Below are 22770 nucleotides of genomic sequence, written 5' to 3'. Positions count from 1 at the left end.
TGGGTGAAAAGGCTGCAAAGTCTACAATCCTGCCTGTTACTTTCATGAGGTCAAACATGTAAACCTTCCAGTAAATAACCATCTGCTGCTGCTCTTTCTAAATATTTTCAAAAATGAGATTCCATGACATCCCTTGATAGTCAATTTTAGTGTTTAACACAATTTTCTTTAAACGAAGTAAGTCGATTTCCTCTCTTGGTCCTCTGTGCATTTGGAGAACAACACTGGGGTATCCTCCTTGTAATAATCCTTCATGTACTTGAAGATAGTTAAGTGACTCCTTTACCATCTCCTTTCCAGAATAAACAAACTCAATTCCTTAAACTTGCCTCAAAGGACCTATTTTCTATCCCTTTAATCATAGTTGTTGGGTTCTTCCCAGGACACACTACATACAGTTTTTTGACATCCTCTTTAAAATGAGCAATGTAAAACTGGACATGATACTGTAATAAGAGCCTGAACAAAGCCAAATACAACAGAGGGATTGCTTCCTGCCTCTTATATATCATATTCCTTTTAATATATCCCATTATTTTGTGTGGGAAGGAGAAGTATGTACACACACAAAAATAACAGTGCCACATTCTTGATTCTCATCCAGTTCGTGGTCAAACACTTAATACAAAGCTCTGCATATAGTCTAAGTCTGGACCCTAATAGCATTTACGTCTCCTCCTTCTTAGGATATAATCACAAACTTTTACTACATTTTTGTACCTACTATCCATCTAGACATATATTTAGATCTTTTCATTAGTCCTTACAATAATCATCTAATGCTGCTAACTCTTATTCTCATTTTACTAATAAGGAGAGGCTACAATAACAAAGGTCACCCATACTTAGGTCACATACCACTACCACTAGGGTAGGTGAGGAAGCCAGATCTGAATCAAGGGCTGTGTGAATATAAAGTCTACTCACGCATTCTATAAGCATTTGTCTGCCAACTATATGCCAAGCATTGTGCTGGGTCCTAAGGATATAAATTCCAAACCTCAAGAAACTCAGTCTTGCAGCCAGGCACATAAACAGACAAGTATAGAACACAAAAGTAACGACCAGTGATATGCTGGTAAATATTAATAAACTGGCTAGCGCCGTGGTGGGGGTCGGGAAGGGTAGAGTGTTATTTGTCTCATTTGCCTATTTCTGTGGTACAAATACTCCCATGTGGCCATTTTCAAGCTATCAATGTCACTTCACTCAACAAAGCTGGGTAGGACATAGCCATATTGCATCTGAACCATACAGGTACATTAGACATCAATAATTTCAAGAACCTACTTAAGAAAATATATGGTAAAATGATTAGTAAGTGAGGAATTTTGAGCATATATCTTCGTTTTTAATATAACTGATGAGTTTACGTATTTTTAATCATGAATGTATTTAACGACTGGCTCACAAAAATTCCCGAAAATTTAACAACTGCCTTTCTCAAGCCAGAGAATAGCATACTACTATTATAACCTTCTAGGACCATGTTCTTTTATTAAATTACACTGGCCCCTAAGTCACTTAGCTCCTCTGGGTCTCAGGTTGTTTGCCTCTAAAATTAGATCACTGAAAGTAAATGGTCTCTAACATCCCTTCCAGTTTAAATATTCTATAATTTTCATGCAAAATCACTTGTCTGATTCATTTTGGTAGCTTAGACACTTCTGTCTTCCTAAATGCTTTGAAATAATGCCCAGCAATAGAATTATTTGAAATAATCAGCACAAGCCCACTTTTCTTATTAAGAATAATGCCCCAGAACTGGCCTCTGAAGAAAACTAATCTTCAGTACTCATTTTGGCAGCACGTATAGAGAGGAAGAGAGGAAGAAAGGAAGCTAATCTTCAAACGACTGACTCCACCTTCAGTTGACTCGAATGATATCACATATTGTGTTGAAGGAGCTCTGCCCTGAAAGTCAGATCGCCGCTGGACTGCAGTCCTGGCCTGGCCCTACCATCCACTGATCTTGAGCAACGCTTCTGTAATCTACCTTGATGATAGCTGCCATGTCTAAGCGATTATGGGAAGTAACAAAAAGATTTATTTAAAAACTAACATACTACACAAATACTGGGAATTTTTATTATTCTGAGTGAGTAAGAATCACATTTTCAAGGCAACTCTGATAGTTTTTGTAACTCATAGATTGAGCTGCTGACCCACGATGAGTCTTAAACCTTAAGATGTTTGGAACCCTTCTAAATCAGTATGTGAAAATCTTCATCTCAACATGGGCCAGTACGTGCATATGATGCAAATAAAACATGGCCACAACCCTTAATGATCAGTACTAGACCAGAGCTTAGAATAAAAACTAAACACTAAGCTTAGAATAGGTATCTATTATATACCAGAAGTCAGTGAACTATGGTCCCCAAGTCAAACTCAGTTCAAAGCCCATATTTGTGAATAAGCTTTTATTGAGATATAGTCATACTTACCTGGTTAAGTATTATCAAGGGCTGCTTCTGTACTACCACTGGAGAGTTGAGTGGCTGCAACAGAGCCAGTACGGCCTGTGACACCTAAAATATTTCCTGTCTGGCTCTCTAAGGAAAAGCTGGCCAATTTCAGAGCTAAACCAGTGTGTGTCAGTATTTTTCAGAGGTCAGTAAGTATGAATCTTCCAGAAGTCATGAGAAAGGCAAAAGGTTAAATGCCTTTCATTAATCTAGCTATCCACAAACCAAACATCATATACCCCATTCTCAATACCACTTAATGTAAAAACTATGATTCCATCTTTGCTCCTAATATGGCAATTTTTCATCAGTTCTAACCTATACCAATGTGGTCAAAATCCAAAAAAGGAAATGGGAAAACCAAAAAGACATCAAAACACAAAAAAGTTCTAGAACTTTCAGCTTCAGTCCTGACACGTAAAGACCCAAGAAGTCATCATGTCTGTCTTTACAGTAAGAAAAAATCTAAACAAACAAAATCAATTGACTCTTCTGGACAAAACAGAGAGCTGAGTTTGCAGGGTAAATCGCCACCCTGAAATCTGGGGAGACAGGTGAATCCAAAGAGTCACAGCCCAAATATGCTAACCTGGCACAGAAGCCACGATAGCCAGGAAACGGTGGGAACATTTAAACGGTAATTTTGATAAACTGGTGGAGGCTGCCTGTGTTCCACTGTGAGAATGAACAACTACCAGGCAACACAGTCTGTGGGGGTACCCCCACACTTTCATGGATTTTACCTCCAGAAACCCTACCACATCCTCTCAGTAGAATCAAGAAAGATCCCCACATGGCTCTGACATGGGGAGGGAGACATTACCACTGTAAATATGCCCAGAGTATTAGCCATAAAAAAGGCACACTGCCCAGGAATAAAGCTTAATGAGTGTCTTATATCACATGGGCGTAGAACAAGTTCCCATCTCTAGCTCCTTCTAGCCATCCTGTGTCACCTAAGTGGGAAGAGCTAATAAATACCTGTGAAGGTCACAGCCCAGGGACACAGGCCCACCATAAGGCTATGACTGAGTCATAAGAGCACAGAATGAGAGAATTCCCTCCCCCTCCCTACACTTCACCACGACACCAACTGGGCTCCGGCATAATAGTAGTATACTACATTTGAAAGAGCTGCTAAACATAAACTTCAACTGAGGAAGAGTGCTTTGAGATGTCTAAAAGGACAGGGAGAAAAAAAACAAGGACACTAGAGGAATTTGACGTCTCTGGAACCTAGAGCCTCAGCAAACATTAAACGCAGACCAACTCCTGGCCAATTAACATAAAGCTCCACACTAAAGGCCTATTTACCTGAGTTCTTATCTAGCCTTCAACAGAAAATTAGAAGGCACATTAAAAGGCACTTTGAAGAGAAAAAGTAAGCCTTAGAATATGAGTAAGACTCAAATATGATACAGATTTTGGAATGATCAGATGATGACTTTAAAACAACTATGATAAATATTTTAAAGGTTCTAGTACAAAAGGTAGACAACACGCAAGAACAGGTAGATAAGGTACAGAAAGAGATGGAAACACTAAAGGATAACAAAAAGAAAATGCTAGCTATCAAAAACACTGTAACAGAAATGAAGAATGCCACTGATGGGTCTCATCAGTAGACTAGACACAGCCTAGGAAAGAATCCATGAGCCTGAAGATAAGCTAATAGAAATTTCCAAAACTGAAATGCAAAGAGAAAAAAGAATGAATAAAACAGAACATTAAAAAACTATGTGACAATTCTGATTTGTATATCATATAACTGGAACACCAGAAAAGAGAACAGAGCTTAAGAAATATTTGAATAATGGCCAAGAAATTACCAAAATCAATTAAAGACACCACACCGTTGATGTAGAAATCTCAGAAAACACCAAGTAGAATAAATACCCAAAAAATCTACATGTAGGCACAGCATACATCCAAACTGTGTAAAACAAAACACAAAGAGAAAATCTTGAAAGAAGTCTAGGGGTAGGGAAGGGGTGGTGAGAGGGAATATGTTATCTACTGAGGAACAAGGATAAGAACTACAGTGAATTTCTTATCAGAAACCATATAAGAAAAGAATGGAGTGAAATATTTAAAGTGTTGAAAGAAAGGAAAAGACCAATCTAGAATTCTATATGTAAAATTATCCTTTATAAGTGGGGGAGAAATAGACTTTCTCAGATAAACAAAACCTGAGAGAAGTCAGAGCTAACAAGACTGCCCCAGAGAAAATGTTAAAAAAGGCCCCTGAGGGGGTGCCTGGGTGGCTCAGTCGGTTGAGCATCTGACTTGGGCTCAGGTCATGATCTCATGGTTCATGAGTTCAAGCCCCGCGTCGGGCTGTGTACTGACAGCTTGGAGCCTGGAGCCTGCTTCAGATTCTGTGTCTCCCTCTCTCTCTGCCCCTTCCCTGCTCATGCTCTGTCTCTATCTCTCAAAAATAAATAAACATTAAAAAAAAATTTTTTTAAACAAAAAAAAAGAGGCCCTTGAGGGAGAAAGAAACGATATGATATGGGTCAGAAACTCATTTCTACATTAAGAAAACGAGAATTTCAGAAAAGGAATAAGTAAAGATAAAACAAAAGCATTTATTTTCTTATTTTTAACTAATCTAAAATACAACAGTTTAAAGTAACAATACTAACAATGTATTGAGTGATTATAACATATGGGTGAGTGAAATGAATGACAGCAGTGTCACAGGGACAAGAGGGATGAATGGAGAATATGCGTTCATGAAGTATGTGAACTACATGCAAAACAATACGGTGTCAGATGAAGGTGGACTGAAACTAGTTAAAAATGTATACTGGCAATGCTAGAGCAATTGCTAAAAAAAATTGTTCAAGTATAACTAATAGGCAAAGAGAGAAGGTAAAATGCTCAAATAAAACAGTAAGAGAAAGAGAAAAGGAAAAAGAAACAAAAGACAAACATAAATAAAAAACAAGTATGATAGAAATGAACCAAAATGCGTCAATTATCACTTTAAATGTGAATGATCCAAATATATCAATTAAAGGACAGATCATCAGAATAGATGAAAAACCAAGATTCAACTATACGATGACTACAGGAAATTCTCTTTACATATAAAGACACAAATTAAAAGTAAAGGAATAGAGAAATACCATGCTAACACTAATGAAAACAAAACTGGCATACTCGTATTCATTTCAGATAAAGTAGACTTCAGAATAAGGAAAGTTATTAGGTACAGAAATTGGCACAATGATAAAGGAGTTAATTCTCCAAGAAGACATAACAACCCTTTATGTATACCCACCTAACAACAGACTATCAAAATATGTAATGGCAACCTGATAGAACTGTAAATCTGCAGATCCACTAGCGTTGTTGGAGACTTCAATGCCCCTTTTTCATTGACTTTTACATTAAGCAAGGAGAAAATCAATTAACTCACAATTAACTCACATGAAATATGCACCAAGTAAGATGACATTCTGGGCCCCAGAACATACATTAACAAATTTATAAGACTGGAAATCATACCAAGCCTGGGAGTCAGGCTGCTTGTATGAGTGTTGGTAGTTTGTGTCTTTCAAAGGACTGGTCTATTTCATCTACATGAGCAAATTTTTGGCCATAGGGTTATTTACGTTACTCCCTTATTATTCTTTTAATGCCTATGGGATTAGTAGCGATGGTCCCTCATTAATTTGTGTTTCCTGTCTCTCTCTCTCTCTCTCTCTCTCTTTTTTTTTTTTTTTTGGTTAACCTGGCTAGAGGTTTCCCAGCTTTTGGTTTTATTGATTTTCTCCATTATTTTCTTTTTTTAAAGTTTCACTGAGCTCTCCTCTAGTTTTTATTATTTTTTGGTTCTGCTTTCATTAAGCTTAAATTGCTTTTCTTTCTCAGTTTCTCAAAGTAGAAGCTTAGATTACTGATGATTCTTCTCTTCTAATATATATACTCACTGCTATTCATTTTCCTCTAAGCACTGTTTTTGCTATCTCCCACAATTTTTATTAATTTAAGATATTTTAAAACTTCTCTGGAGACTTCTGTGTTATTGAAAAACATGTTTTTAAATCTTCATAGATTTTGAGTTTTTCCAGCTATCTTTCAAGTACTGATTTCCAGTTTAATTCCTTTGTAGTCTACCCCAGAGCCAGACCTCTAAGTACTCACCTCTTCAGGAGCCTAGAACACAAGCACCCCCAATGCCTAAGTATCTCCCCACATCCATCAATCCAGACCTCTTCTGACTGCTTCCAGAAAACTGTCAGAATCCTCTCAGCCACAAGAAGGTGTAACTCCCTCAGAAATGCAACGCATCTTGGCAACAGGGGAAACCCATGAAGAATCTACCAGGAACTGCTGGAAGTCATTTTCTTGGCAAGCCGGTGGCCATCGAAATCCATCATCACGTCTCCTGTCCCTGATGGGCTTTTATCACCCTCCTATCTACCATTCATCTTTTTCCATCTTTTCCCCACACTGCCCCATGCTTGCTCTTCCCATCTTACCCTCCAACTGCTCCTCTTCGTCCCAAATCTTTTTGATAGGACTTTTGGAAATCAGATCTCAAGTTTAATACATTCTTCTATAGTTTCAAATTCTTCAACAAAAATTCCCTATATTTTCTATGCCTTCACTTCACTTTTTCCACCTAAAATTCCCCAGAAGATACTATCACCCTTCTCTTCATAAACCTCAACACTTCTGGTAAATATTACATAAAGTCTCTTCACACAGCACTCTGTTTTCATCTCTCTACTGATCATCATATCTGATGAACACGACGAGTCATTAACCAGGCAGAAACCATTCTCCAAGGAACACTGAAGTCTTCAAGGAAACGTGAGCACTGGTGGCAACATTTAAGTCCTGTAGGTGACTCCATAGATTTAGTTCTAAAATTCAACCCACACAGTACGTACACCATTTAACCTTCCCAAAACTGAAAGGGTCCCAAATCCCACAAAGCAGGTATTTTTTTCTCCCTGATTTGTATGACAAATAATCTACAGCCTTTTATACGCAGAAATGGATTAGACCATACAGATTATACCACAGTCCTAACAACACATACTTTGCTGTGTAAGAAGGAACACTAATCCGAGAAAGGTGTGTAATCAGTTCTAAGCTGGCAAATAGCCAACTAAAAATGCATAGTAAAAGACAGCAGAGGGTCTCAGAGAGTCCAGCTTTGAGATGCGCTCTCTCCCCAGCTGCCATCCAGGCAACCAAATCCTTTTGTAGCTGGTTAACAGGCAAGCTCATCTGTGGGGGGCACTGGCACACAATAGTAGTTATGTTCTGCCTTACAAGTGACTACACTTCATTGAGTTTATGCTCAGTAGGGCAGTGTTTGCAAACCACTTAGATTCCAGGACGGAAAGAGCTACAAAAATGAAACACCCAGTCCTTCTCTGAGGTTTGTTATTAGCCTCTGTTAGCCACAGGTTACAGGGCACTAAACACTATGTACTGTGTGTTTGCTCGTAACCACTATGAAAAATAGCCTATAACATCTTTCTGAAGACTCCTAGAAAATTTTAAGTTAATTTAAAATCTGGGAATTTAACTGGGAAATACTTCAATTCTTAGAACTAGTTCTTGTCAAAATACCTCATTAATTCTTTCTTGGGTGTCAATCCAATTTTGTTTCAACCAACACTGTTCAACAGACGATTGCTGAAGTTTAATGCTACTAGGGGAAAAATGTGAACGGGGTGAAATAATCAGTTCCATTTGAATCTAAGTTCATTCCCAGCCTACAAGTAAACCTCTTTCTGATGTTAAGAAATGTTTTCAGAAAAATCGATTCAAGGGGCACCTGGGCGGCTTAGTTGGTTGAGCGTCCAACTTCAGCTCAGGTCATGGTCTCACGGTTAGTGAGTTCGAGCCCCGGGTCAGCTCTGTGCTGACAGCTCAGAGCCTGGAGCTTATCGGATTCGGTGTCTCCCTCTCTGTCTGCCGCTCCCCCGCTCATATTCGGTGTCTGTCTCTCTCTCTCTCTCTCTCTCTCTCTCTCTCTCTCTCTCTCTCTCTCTCAAAAAATAAATAAACATTGGGGCGCCTGGGTGGCTCAGTCGGTTAAGCGTCTGACGTCAGCTCAGGTCATGATCTCACGGACCGTGAGTTCGAGCCCTGCGTCGGGCTCTGTGCTGACAGCTCAGAGCCTGGAGCCCATTTCAGATTCTGTGTCTCCCTCTCTCTCTGCCCCTCCCCTGTTCATGCTCTGTCTCTCTCTGTCTCAAAAATAAATAAACGTTAAATAAATAAATAAACAAACAAACAAACAAACATTAAAAGAAATTTAAAAAAAAAAGAAAAATAGATTCATTAGCTTAATAGCCCAGGTATGTATAAGATGAGGCTTTCCATACACCATACAGAAGTTAGAGAACCTAAAAGAACATCCTAAATACACAGTAAACTGATGTCCTTCCTCAAAACAGCCAGTCAAAACATCATTTCTGAAAGATTTCTATCCTGTAGCATGTATACCAAAATACAAAGTATTCATAACCAACACAAGCATCTAAAAGAACTCTGGAAAAAGTACAGATCCACTCAGAAGAATAATTATATGACTACACAATATAAAGTGATTGAGTATATTAAAATACTATTTAGAATGCTTCTGAAAGCAATATTTTTAAAAAGTAACATTCCTCCAATTTATGGTAGTGAATTGTAGTCTGACCTTCTCTGGCCTAGATAAAATATTTACATATATCGGGGCAGCTAGGTGGCCCAGTCGGTTGAGCATCCAACTTCGGCTCAGGTCATGATCTTGCGATCAGGTCATGATCTGTGAGTTCGAACCCCGTGTCGGGCTCTGTGCTGACAGCTCAGAGCCTGGGGCCTGCTTCGGATTCTGTGTCTCCCTCTCTCTCTGTCCCTCCCCCACTCGTGCTCTGTCTCTCTCTCTCTGTCAAAAATAAATAAACATTTAAAATTTTTTTTTAATCTACATATATTTTACAAAAGAAACTACTAGTAAATGTTGTTTATGTATTATGCATAATTTAGTTTAGAATCTCTGGAAAGCAGGGAAAATTTACTATGTTATCATTAATTTATGATAATTCATTTTATCACCTCAGAATTCCCCATTTCCTGGCACAATTTCATGGAAATGTTCATGAACTTCTCAGAAATACTGTACTACATTGTTGTTTAATGAGACAAGACATATGCTTATAACATTCACAGAAATTGTAAAATATAAATAATATAAGGTACCATCCAAAGGAAAAAACCTCCCATGTACCTTCAAAACAGAAATCTTATTTGACAAGTTCTAAGAAGGAATATAAATATAACAAGCTCTTTCTCACAAGATATGAGGTACAAGAAGAGAAGGAAGACATCCTACTGAAGTCAGGTCCTCTCAGAAAAGATGAAATTTTTTTAATTTCTACAAATTTAACCAATAATATCTGATTTTTAAGCAGTTACATAATAGCATAAAATATGCACTGTAAAAAAAAAATGATTTAAAAGAATGGCCACAAACATTGTGAATGCACTAAATGCCACTGATTACATACCTTTAAAATGGTTAACTTTATATCCTGTCAATTTCACATCATTAGTTTTATATATAATTTTATATTAATAAACTGAATTAATTTACATAAATCAAATAATAAATTTTTAATGATCTGAAGGTAAATTTAAGAGAATCCAAATCATGAGCACTATATTCTCTCAATTTTTAAGTCAAAAAAAATTCATTAATTGAATTTCATATTATTATTTGCGCTGAGAGTCATAAAATTTCCTGTTCTCTAGATAAATCTAAATAATAAAAAGTTACTTTATTTGACATTCAGAGTCAAATATTATGAGAAGCTTGACACATCTAATATTTATTTTTTTTTAAGTCCAATATGCACCCTTGAAGGTATACTTTAATGGACAAAGAGGAAAGAGACTACTATTTTCGAAACCAATTTTACCAAAAAGGGGAGTAAAATAACAACTATGGCTTCCCACACATCTCTGTCCAGAAATTTTTCTTTAGCTTAATACCTACTTTAAATAAAATCAGTTTAAAACAGAAAAAATTAAACAACAAAAAGCCAGACACAAAAATCTTGAGACTCATCTTTTAAAAGAAAAATGAATACGCATAAAATATTAAGTCATACGTTACAAGTGAAAAATGCTAAATAAGCAACAAGAGTTTCAGGAGACAAAGAACAATGCAGAAGAAAACGCATAGAAAAAATAGTTCTAAGATCCAAATCTATATATTAATAGTGCAAAAACCAATACTCTAGGGCCTTCACAAATGATTCAGAACGAGATGAGCTTCATGTACTTTTCTCTGAATATTTTAGAAAATAATTCAGAATCTATTTTCCATCCAAAATCAAGGCAATGGCATATGCCAAGCATCAGCATACAGAACAGTGCTTAACAGTCTGACTCTGTCTCCTGTCTTTGTCACTTCCTACAAACATAGTTCCACATAACCAAGGTAAAATCCTCCCGCTTAAAACATTAAACTCCAACAGAGAACCAAATAAGGGTTATGGCTATTACCCCCTCTAATGCTTCATGATGGTGTAAAAGACACACACTAGAGTGGAAGAAAAAGCAAAACTAAATAGCATGTCAATAATTAACTTTTTAAAGTATATCACTACCATGCATGTTTTCTATTTGTATAATAATTTAGCAACTTATAAATTATGTCCATATAAGCTCATGTTGCCAAAAAAAATGTGTTATATAATTATTTGAGTGATTTTTCTCCTTCTATATAGATTTTCTTCTGAAAAGATATCATATATTATGTTAAGATATTGTATGTGCTTCATATATATAATTTTTCATACTTAGTTTGCTCATATAATAGATTCATATATGTATTAAATCTGAACAATTATAAATATTTAGTAAACCATTTTATAGCACAAAAATATATAAATATGCTTTTTGTCCTTACAACTTAAAATGAAATTAAATTTTTCCCTTCTATATTTTTCATTCAGTTTGAATATTCTGAAAGCAGTCACTATAACCAAATCAGCTAATAAATATATCACTTATCATGCATTTATTTAACTGCTGACATAATACCTAACAATATAAGTAAGCATACAAAAGGTATTACAGTCACACCAGTTCCCTGACCCAAATCATTCCAAACATAATCTGGGGACGATGAAACCAAAGGATTAGCACGAAGATAAAATCAGTCTCTCCACATATCAGATAAAAATCAAGTTATAGCGTGTGTGCACGTGTGTGTGTGCACGTGCGTGTACCCAGCTATATGTGCTGGGAGAAGATATTTTAATACTGGAATAATCACAGAATGTCATACCTGTGCTCCATAGATATATTTATCCAACATCTTGCCTCCTATTGTCTGTCCTCCTATATCCCAAACTTGAAGAGTAACATTCAAGTTTCCTTGAATATAAAAATAAGAATGCAGAAAAGATAAGTAACAAAATAACTGAATACAGTTTCAGAGAACACTAAGTCACAATGATAAACTATGAATCTATTTTGCCTTTTATTCTGCATGTTCCTATGGTCAGATATTTGGAACTGTGAAATAACGTTGCCAAAAGATATTATAGTGGGGGAATTTAGGTTTATACTTTTACCCCATTTCTATAGAACCGTATTTATAATCACCTTCAAAACAAAAGAAAGATTTAATTCATAAACCTCTTAAAACTTAAAAAAACAGTAATTTTCTTAAACAGAGAATAGAACAATAAAGCACTTATATGTGAGGTAAAAAAATATATACTTAAAAAATAAAAATAGAGCCGTATATACTAACCTACCCTATAGCACATAATGAATTTTGCTGTAATCTAAACTCCATAGCTTCTAATACTCATAGATTAATAATAGAGTACAAAAATGGACCCAGAGTTTCAACTCAAATTAATGGACCTTTAAAATTTGAATGTCACCTATTATATGCAATAGTAAACACATTTTTTTTAAAACTACATGTTTTCAAATTTAACCTATAAAATATAAACACATATGATAGCTATCTTCGTAACAGGATAGATACCCAGTATTTCACTAAATATTATGATACATTTATAACTGTTCAAAGAATTTCCGGTGAAACAAACTATTACATGTGCTTCAAAGCCTTCATAAAATGGTGTAAATCTTCCCCACACAAGCATAATGAAAGCATTTTAAAATACTAAAAAGCAATCTTTAAATTTCTTTTTTCTATTTTGCAAAATATTCAGCTGATCCAAAAATTTATGAGATAAGCTATTCTCTTATCAATGCAGAACCCCAGAAGTTAAAGACCATGTCCAACATGCTTTTAACATTTCAAACTGTTTCTCCTAAGAAAACCATACAGTTTTCTCCAAAGTTAGACAAAGTCTCAATTAGTACCTTCAAAATGAACTCCCATACTACCAATGTATCTTTCTGAATGATTTGCAAATAAGGAAAACTCAAAATAAAAACCTAAAGACAGCAAAAAATGGTCTTGCTTCAAAAGCAACAATAAAAAAGATTATAAAGACATGAATTTTTATACCAATGCAAAACACTCAACTTGGAGAATGTCAGTTTCACCATTCCACTGAAAAGCAAGTATAACACTGGATTAACCAGCCAAGTTTTACCCTTGACTCTAAGTTTTGTTGGGTTTGTAATACAGTCTTTCCATTATTTTGAGGTGGGTCTGTTGCATCTGCCAATGGGCAAAGGATTTACATGGGGAACTTCCATGGGCATTAATGAGAGCTCCTGGAGTTTATCACTCGTCATCATTCCCACATACACCGTCAAGGCTCACAGAGTAATGACAAAAATGTTCTTAAAGCTCTATGAATGTGAAAACCAAAATGTCACAAACTAAGACTGTATCCAATAACTGGGATAAACCCACTTACTTAAAAATCTAAATTTTTCAAGATTCAAAGCTGAACTCATTCTCCTCTGATGTGGTCTCAAATTAAGCAGGTGAGAAAGGGCCAGAAGTCACTAGATCTATGTCAGACAGCTTCAGAAGCCCCTAGATAAACAGGCAGTACTCTATCCAGTTTACTTGCACACTCTTACAGTCATTTATTTACTTCAAACCAACAGTGTTTAACAAAATTAACTTTCTTACAGGATTTTAGGCAACACTTAATAAAAGGCATTTAATCCCATTTTCTTCAAGGTCAATAACTCCTATCACTTAACTTTATATCAAGAAATAGAAAGCTTTTCTTTCTTTAAATTCTAATAGCGAGATCCTATCTGAATTAGTTATTGTGAACACCTTAACTACAACTTTAGGAACATGAGTTTCATTACACGTTTCCAAATTCTGACTACATCATTTCAAGACTCTACACTGTTTATTCAATTGTCTCCCATCCAAGAAGCTTTGATTTATATTCATGTGTTGCAGGTATTTTTTAAATCCATACCTTTCCAAATACAGTGTGTTGGTTGTTGTTGGCTTATTTCTTTACTATTTCTTATTTCCTTAATATACATATTCTAGTGCCTCACAAATAAAAATAGTTAGGCATTACTGATAACCCACAATGCTAGCCAAAGCTGGGGGGGGAAAAAACACTTTTGCTATCAGTATAGCTTCAACAAATGATACTAATTTCTTACTCATTTCATATATCTAGAAACATATTTTTAACTTCCACATTTGAATTTTAGGCTTATTAACAAATAAAAATAAAAATAAAAATAAATGAGAGTCCTCTATTTGGGAAACAAAATCACATACGGATGAAATTCAAGTTAATACTCATTTCAGTTTTCCCAAACATAAACATATAAAGCTTCCAAGTATATTTTCAAAGTGACATACCTAATAACCTATATATGAGTATTCAAGTAATCAATACTATCAAATTTTTAAAAACCAAAAATCCATCTAACATAAATTTCCAACTAATAACATTAAGGAAATAGTCAGCAATCTAATCTTGAATGTAAAATGCTACAAAATTCCTGCTCCTCAGTAAGAAACGACATGTAACCAGGGAAAAAAATAAAATAAATGAGGTGACAAAATACAGGTAAGTTGCTTTTGGTATGAATCAAAGCCACCAAGAGGATTCAACAGTGACCTTGTAAAAGTACACTTGGAGCCTTGGTTAACCTTACTTAAAGTGCTGCATAGTCAAGATGGAACTAAAAACACAAGTCTGCCCACTTCTTGTACTAAAGACTTAGAAATCCTTTTCACAGTAGAACGCTGTTTACTGGACTGTACCCACAAGCTTCCTGAAAGTATTTTGACTAAGGCTCTTAAGAAGCTCTATCAGCAGAATCTCTGACTAACAGATACACTATTTTAAGCAGTAAAATCTGCACAGTGGTTGCATCCAGACTATACAGCATACCGGAACATGAAATATACTAAAATGGATGAATATTTACAAAGTAATGACCTTGAAAACTTGCATGAAGAGAATGTCAATAGATGGACAGGAGGTATTACACCTCTAACAATCTGAATGGACAGAAGACTTACCAGAAAACTTAACAAACATTAGATTTGCCTAGTACACTCTATAAATTCAATAATGCTGTCTATAATGTTTTAGCTAGCGATACAAATATTAATCATTCTACATTTGACACAGTTAAAATTAAGGTTGAAGTTATAAAGGATATACTATGAACCTTGTAATTTACTTATCTCATTTGTTAATATACTATTAATTGTATAAAATCAAGTTATATTAAAATAATTCTTCCTGCTGAAATTTCTAACATATTTTGAGTCTATTAAGCAGCATAAAACCAACTGCCTTAAAAAAAAATTTTTTTTTTTTCTGGAACTCTACCCATCAAAATAAAAACTTAATCAGGAATATTAAAATACACATTCATTGGACTATCAATTTCCTAACATCATTTTTAATAGAAGTACTCTCTAACTCTAAAATATTATACTATAAGTGTTGATTTCAAAAAATACCAAGTATTTTTACAAAGTCATCAAAACTTTAAAATGGGTCACACTGTGCAACAAATCCGAAATCATCACATACATATTATATATATATATAAGATGTCCAAAACCAGTCTTAAAATATCTTAATATCTGCGTGGTGCTTATTCCTTTATTTAAGCCTTTGAACTAAAAAAGTCAGAAAAACTAATATTAATGGTACAGAAAGCTGATGCTTTTGCCGATTAGCATCAAAAACAGTCAATAATTATATACATATTAAAGTTCTCTGTACAATTGGCATCCCTGAAAACACTGTTGCAAAAAATAAGCTTCCAGCATGTATATTACATGATTTGAGCATGTATTCTGCCAGTGACTGCTGTAAAAATTCTGAATGTAGCGTTGACCTATCCACACTAGTGAGAATAATAAAATGAGATTTTCAGTTTTGAATAGATTAAAAGTGAATACAATTGAAACAAAATATGCATATGTTTCTCATTAAGCCTCTTGCCGAACAATAACTTAGAATGGAAAGTTGGAAATCTTTTGTCACACTGTATCTTTTAATGCATTCTTCATTGGTAGCTGCATTCAGTCACAAAATATAATAGGGCATATTACCAGTGAGATATGCAGAATACCTTCAATTACCAAGAGTTTTCATTAGCTGCTCTAAAGCTTTCACAGAGAGATGTCTGATAGATGGGATGCTTGAGAGGCTAACATATTTCAATAATATTGGAATTTATTAAACCCCTGCCCACTAGATCACTCATGCTCCAGTATATGAATCTGACGCTATACTTGCAACCGTTTTTACTCAAATGTGTTTCCTCAGAGAGGAGAGGGATGGACTGGTTCAGAAAGTCAATCAAGATAAACTGGTTTTAATAAAATACTTTAAACATATCATTTAACCATTACAAATGAATGGACAGAGCATTTTAAAGCCCCGATTGTTCAGAAACTAACTTAAAACAGAAACCACTCTCTTTTTGTTATTATTTCCCTGTATTTCCCACAAAATGTGCTGCAACTGGCATCTAAATAGTTTCTTTGCACGGTGAACTGAAACATCTTGAATGCTCAAACTGTATTTTTATGAGTGCCTAGGGACCCTAAAGTTTAGTGGTCTATTAAATGCCAGCAATTTCATGCTGCCTTGCATAAAACAGCATTCACATATTAGAGCACAGAAGTTCCATAGCTACATTATACTTCTGTTCCAACTTTCTCTCGAACAAAAAACTGAAGCAGAGGCTAATCAAAATAATATTTAAAAAAAATAATCCTTTCCAGTCTTTTCACATTTAGTTTATACAATATCTGTTTATAATTGTACAGCATTTGATTTTTTTAACTTTTTAGAATTTTATAAACAACTATTATGTATCCTCAAAAAAATGTGTAGAGTGGTCAAAAATAGCAGGAGAGTAGGGGAGTATATAAACTTTTCTCTCACGCCCATAGACAATTCGTCGTCATGGTAGATGCTGATGAAAGTTAACCTCTGAAGATAGATTTGCTAATTATATATATTTTCACACAGAAGCGACCCCCAAATTTATTTTGCATGTCTCCCTATGTCTCTTATTGTAAGATATATACAATTTACTATGTTAAGATGTTTTAGTCTCTTACCTGGCAGTGTTATCCTTCTCAAAAAGAAATCCAGTCCTATAGTTTGTTTGTACTGTTTCCCAAAAGTTTCTTGAGCAAAACACGTAGCTAAGGAGGTCTAAAAAATTGATGCATAGAAAACCAAAATTAATGTCTTTGTTGTAGAAATGTAAACATAAAATCACTACTAAACCTTATTAAGTAATCTTAGTGTTTACACTCCCATTAATCCAACAAGCAACTTTAAGCAGTTCTAATCAGTTGCAAGGGGAGGAGGGACTTAACACTCCCCCAGGTAAATTCACTTGCAACTACTATCCGTGGGGACAACAGGCTAGTGGGTTGGATCTCTTTAAATCCCCAGATAGTCAGTCAAGCTCCTTCTTGCTGGAAATCAGAATTTGAGATCTAGCAACAAGAAAACTCAAACAACACGACTAAAGATATGTAGATCTATAGATATCAGTTGAATACAAATTTCAGAGAATTCTAAGTTTCATTTCTGAGGTTAAATATTCTGAGTATTTGTGCCCTCAGCCAATAACAAGCAGTACTAATTAAAAAGGGGGAAAGACTGTTTATATAATTTCTTTTTTCCCCACAAAAAAGTGTCTTTAAATGTCTAATTTTTCTCTACATTAAAGATGTTAAATGAAAATGATCCTATAGAATGACTGTGATAATATTTATCTTTAAAATTAAAAAGCATTTTTGAGACTTATAGGCAAAAATAAGTATCTTCAATCCAACAACCATAAAGATTAAAAGTCACAAGATTATTATAACCAGAACAGATATATATATATAGATATATATAGATATATATATCTATATATATATACACATTTTTTTTTTAAATAAAAACTCAAAGTTGTACTCAAAACTCTAGAGTACCATTTCATATCAAAGTAGAATCATCACTCTGGTAACAACTGAAATAACTCAATAACTTAAAGGCTTCTTAAACATTAAATGCACTATTTATTTGTACACTTCACCAAAAAGGAGAAAGGCAGCTTCACGAAGCTTTTATGCTCTTTAAGCAAGACTCCCAAAGTTAAGTGAAAATTACCCTTTTTTACTCTGAAAGTTAAAAATTAGATGTCAACTCCCAAAATAACGAAAACTAAAATAAAATTTCGAAGATAACTTAGTATAATTAATTATGACATAAGTGCAGTAATGCAAAAGAAAACTTGGCCACATTTCAATTCCTTCAAACAAAAAGACCTAAAATTCCTTTTGACACAAGAACCAGATTTTTCACACAAATAACAATTTGCACACCCTCACTCCAATTCTTTTATTATTTAAACACTCAGAACTTGTAATAAATTTCTAAGATATTTGGTCAAATATTTATTGAACACCATAGGAAAGAGGTTCTGCCAGGCACTGAGAAATAAACTCACTACACCCAAATGAAAATGTATTTGGCTTCCCTGAACAATAGTATAAAAACTAAGAGATTAGAATGAAAAAGGTAAGCATTCCTTTTTAAAGCTTTTTGTTTTTCATTTAGCTTTATTTATGCCACCGAGCTTGTTTAACTTAGAGTGCAAAATCTGTTAAGAGGCTCATAGTTCTAGAGAAAAATACCACTATTTAGTACAGATGTTTCAAAGTGTTTAACACAGGGATGGTTGATATACTTTTATAAGACAAAGAGAAATTCAAGGCACATATAGCATTAGCATCGTGCCATTTAAGGTAATTTTTCCCATTCATTTAGGGTTTTCAAAGTTCAGTATTTTTACATTGATGAGTATTTAGAAAAATTCGAAGGTTCTTTTCTTGGAAACAGGACTGCAAGATTCTGAAAGCCCTACCCTCACACTTTTGAGGCAAACGTAAAGCTAGGATTTTTATCGGAATAAAGTATAATCTGTCAAAAGCATAGGTCACTGGGAACACAGAATATTAACATGTGTTCTTATACCATCTCTGGACAAACAGAGAATCGGCTGAATCAGTGGTAAGCACTTCCTCAATCATCTGGACTTTCTGCTTCTTTCATACTCAAATAAGTTCTCACAAGTCATTATATAAATATCATTCTTAAACAATCATCTACCACATCTGAAACATTTTTATCTGATTCTTTATATTGGTTTTTTTGGGGTGAACTTCTGCTTATAATTTTTACCAATATTACATTTACTAATACCAAAAAAAAAGAGACCAAAAAAGAACATTCTGCCTCAAAAAAATCTTAAGAAATGTGTAATAAAATCAAAAGTATGAATCAAAACAGAAAGAAATAGAAACACATGTTATTAGGAGGAGGAGCTTATATTTCTCCTGGAGAAACTGTTAGTGATTATCTCAATATTCCACTGCCTCCGTCCATGTGTATCTAAATGCCAGCAGTTAAAACTAACAAGAAAAAATCATGCTAGAAAAAAGAGTCAGGCGTTGAATCAGGATACAAGTAAGAATGAAAGAGAGGCCGAATTCATAAAAGGATAGTAAAGGAAACAGAATGGGGATGTTGATAGCAGCCAGTAACTTGAGGGCTGGACAGGGTATGGAGGAGAAAAAAGCTTGGTATACCAACAGAAAAAACGTTCAGTTCCTGATGTTTGTGTCTGAGAATCTCTGGCAGAAAATGCCTTTACAACTTTCAAATAGATTAGTCGAGATGACAGACTCAATCAGAACACCATAAAGAGTTACCACTGTTACCCTCTGAAGCAGAATCATAGTCCTAATTCAACAGTATGGAAGGGAGAGAAATTATGCCCTGTCCTACACTAGACGGAATTTTATAAAGAGATGAAAAACTGCAATTATTCACATTAAATTAGCAATAAGAGAAAAAAAAAAAAAAAAACATATGGCAGGCTAAATAAAAAGCCCAGATACAACATGATGAACAAACTTCAACTGAGTCACACGTGTATGAAGACTGATATATACTAGGAGGGAAAAAAAAAAAAAAATGAGCAAAAGTTTAAAGACTTATGATAGAATGCAGGATAAAGGGCAATTTTTGTCTCTTTAAACAAGTGTATTGGTGCTATAGACTGTCATTACAACTTGAAACAGGAAATAAATTCAGTTATGAGCTGACTGTAAAAAGATTTAGGAGATGAAAGATTAGAAGGTATTCAGAAGGAAATTGAATAAAACCATACAAATACACAACTTAATTTTTTTTTTTATTAAATAAGAGTGTTAGAAACAATGCCGATTTATTTAAAACAGTCGAACTATTCAAACAGTTGCTTCCCCAAAACCTTCAAAGGTCATTAGAGGGTACGAGGTCGCTTTTCCTCAGCAATAAAAATCAGTAACAAAATCTCCACCCGGAAAGGCAGAAGGAAATCAACGGAATGCTCCCCATTTTGCATGTGGATGCCACCTCTCCCAGGTGCCCCAGGGAACTCGAATCCCACAAAGCCAGGGGCAGCTCTGCAGGGCCGACTGCCAGGGAAGATGTAACGAGCAGGCGTCGCCACAGAAGCCAGGGTCCGAGCTACACCAGTCACACGGATCGGTGAAGCCGGACACTGGTGGACAATAACCACCTGCGTTTCTGCAGACTCTGGCTGGGAACAGGGAGAGGGGAGGAACGGCGACAGGCTGCAGCAAGATTCCAGAAACCGTGGGCGCCTTTGACAGAAGCGACAGGTGTGAAGGCACCGCGGGCAGCAGCTCTTCGCTTTATTTGGGGGACAGTCACTGACCCTTCGGGATCCCGTGGACCCTCACCAAAGAGCAAGCACCGAGAGAGGATTTTACACCATTTCCGGAGCTCCACGACCCAGAGTTAAAAGCCTCAGCCTAAGAAGCCAGGAGACTGGCTGTCGGATGTTCTCGCGCACTCGGTCTCAACCAACCGTCCCCAAAGGCTAGACCCTAAGCAAGGATCCCCTTTGGCAGGAGGGCGGCCGTACCCCCTCGGCACCCGGCCCTCACTAGGAGCGCCCAGGTACTTGTTGAATGAATGCTTGTGCGGACAGGTGCTGCATGAGCGGCAGCGACGACGAGGTATGACGCCATCAAACAGCAACCGGCGTTTATTGGGTGCACGCCGCGTTCTGAAAGCTTTACGTGGGTTTTCACATCTCATGTGCATTTGCACACGGCACCCTTTGAGGCGACCCCTCTCCATACCCACCTGACCGATGAAGCCCAAGTAGGTTAAGAATTTGCCCTCCGCTGCCCCGACCAGTTAGCGATGGAGCCCCGAGGCGCACCCAGGGAATCTGACTCCAGAGCCAAGTTCCTGGCAGCCGCCAGCGCAGTGCTGGTATCCGAAACCGTAAAGCGGCCGGGGGCGCGGAGACTGGGGGGCGGGGGTGGGGGGCGCGGAGGCAAAGTGCGTCCTGGACTAAAGGAAGAACAAGTAAGAGGCCCTGGCAGATGTCTTGCCAGTCGTCGGAGGCGAGAAGCTGGAAAGCTTCCCAGGAGGGCGATGCTGGCCCGACTCTTGAAGAAGTAGGAGTTCGAGATCCGGGCAGAGAGAGCTGGGGAGTGACTTTTTTTTTTTTTCTTTCTTTCTTTTCTTTTTTTTTTTTTTTTTTTTTTTTTAATTTAATGGGAGCTGGACAGCTCCGTCAGCCTTCACCCAGCGCCTACTTCGTGTCTGGCCCCAGGCCACACGACCAGGTGGGCCCCCGCCCTTGGGGTAATGAGGCGACGCAGAGCGGCGGGGAGAAGGCTGGGGGGGGGGGGGGGTGCCGGGGCCGCGCCGGGGTTCCTGCAGGCCGGGGACGGCGGGCCCGCTGGAGGACTGACCTTCCCGGAGGTGCCGTCCCCCAGCACGACGATTTTCAGTTGCCGGTCCTGGCTCTCCTCCTCAGAGTCCGACATGGTGTCCCGGGAACCAGGCTCGCCCTCCCCACCCCCACCCCGAGGTAGAGGGAGGAAGGGTGGGGGGGGTCTCCGGGGGTGGGGGAGAGGAGGAAGGGCGACCGTGGGGGCAGGACCCCCCGCCCCGGTGTCTCAGCGGCCGCGGGACGTATCTAGGGTGAATCACTCGCCGGGCGCCATCTTGCCTACCTCCCCTCCCCCCTGAGCGCGGCCCCGCCCCCCCGCGCGCTACGTCGGTCGCGCTCCCCCTCCTCTGGGCCAACCCGCGCCGACCGCGAGCCTCCCTGGCGAGCCGACCCATCCGCCGGCCTGGGATGGGGGAGGCATTCGAACCGAGCAGGGAGAGATGGGCGCTCCTCTCGCAGGGGCAGCTGTGAAGCATAAAACTAAAATATAGGGTTCCAACCAGGTAGAAAAGTGGAAGCTGAGGAGCTCTCAGACGTCGTATCATATTCCCGTGTTTCCATCACCTCCTGAGAAGGTCCCTGAAGCAAATGGTTTAGCCCGAGGGGGAGGGGGGGCGCGTAGACGCCTGGGCTGCGCGCCACGGTTGCCATGGAAGGCGGTGGGGCGGGGCCTGTCTCCAGGCGCCCGGGAAGCGGGTTGCGAGGGGAAGCGCACTGGGGCGGAGCCTCTGAAAGTGGTGTGGGCGCCGGGGGTGGAGACCCCAGAGGAGCGTGAACGCCGCGGACGTCGCTCGGGATCGCGCTGCCTTCGGGGGCACAGCAATAGTGGCTTGCCGTTTAACGGAGCTCTAGCGCTTATTCTGACCTCTCAAACCGTGGATTTTCTCGACCGAACAGAATCCGATGTTTCATTAATCTAGCAAGTACCCTGGAACAGCAGTTCTCAAAGTGTGGTACGAGAAACCCTTGGGGGGTTCCCAATAAAGTCAAAACTATCTTCATGACAATACAAACACCTTTTTGCCTTTTCTGCGTTCCTTCTCTCACGAGTGTACGT

At 37.5% G+C, this 22770-nt stretch overlaps 1 protein-coding gene across 3 annotated transcripts in view; it reads right to left on the bottom strand.

Moving 5' to 3' along the window:
• The window catches only part of RAB28 (RAB28, member RAS oncogene family), an 85264-nt gene extending 63244 nt beyond the window's left edge, over positions 1–22020 (bottom strand). For 2 of the 3 annotated variants that reach the window (XM_042984921.1, XM_042984923.1), the window contains exons 1-3: positions 21733–22019; positions 17011–17107; positions 11782–11870 (exon numbers count right to left, since the gene is read on the bottom strand). In XM_042984921.1, coding sequence (XP_042840855.1) covers positions 11782–11870; positions 17011–17107; positions 21733–21807 — 261 coding nt within the window. In that variant the 5' untranslated portion in view covers positions 21808–22019. Of the gene's footprint in view, positions 1–11781; positions 11871–17010; positions 17108–21732 lie in introns of all 3 variants that reach the window. The other variant, XM_042984920.1, reaches the window with a different exon arrangement.
• Between the last annotated feature and the right edge of the window lie 750 nt (positions 22021–22770).

This window comes from Panthera tigris, chromosome B1, assembly GCF_018350195.1.
Source record: "Panthera tigris isolate Pti1 chromosome B1, P.tigris_Pti1_mat1.1, whole genome shotgun sequence".
NCBI lineage: Eukaryota > Metazoa > Chordata > Mammalia > Carnivora > Felidae > Panthera > Panthera tigris.
The sequence above is the reverse complement of the archived record's forward strand: the minus strand, read 5'-3'. Positions and strand labels throughout refer to the sequence as shown.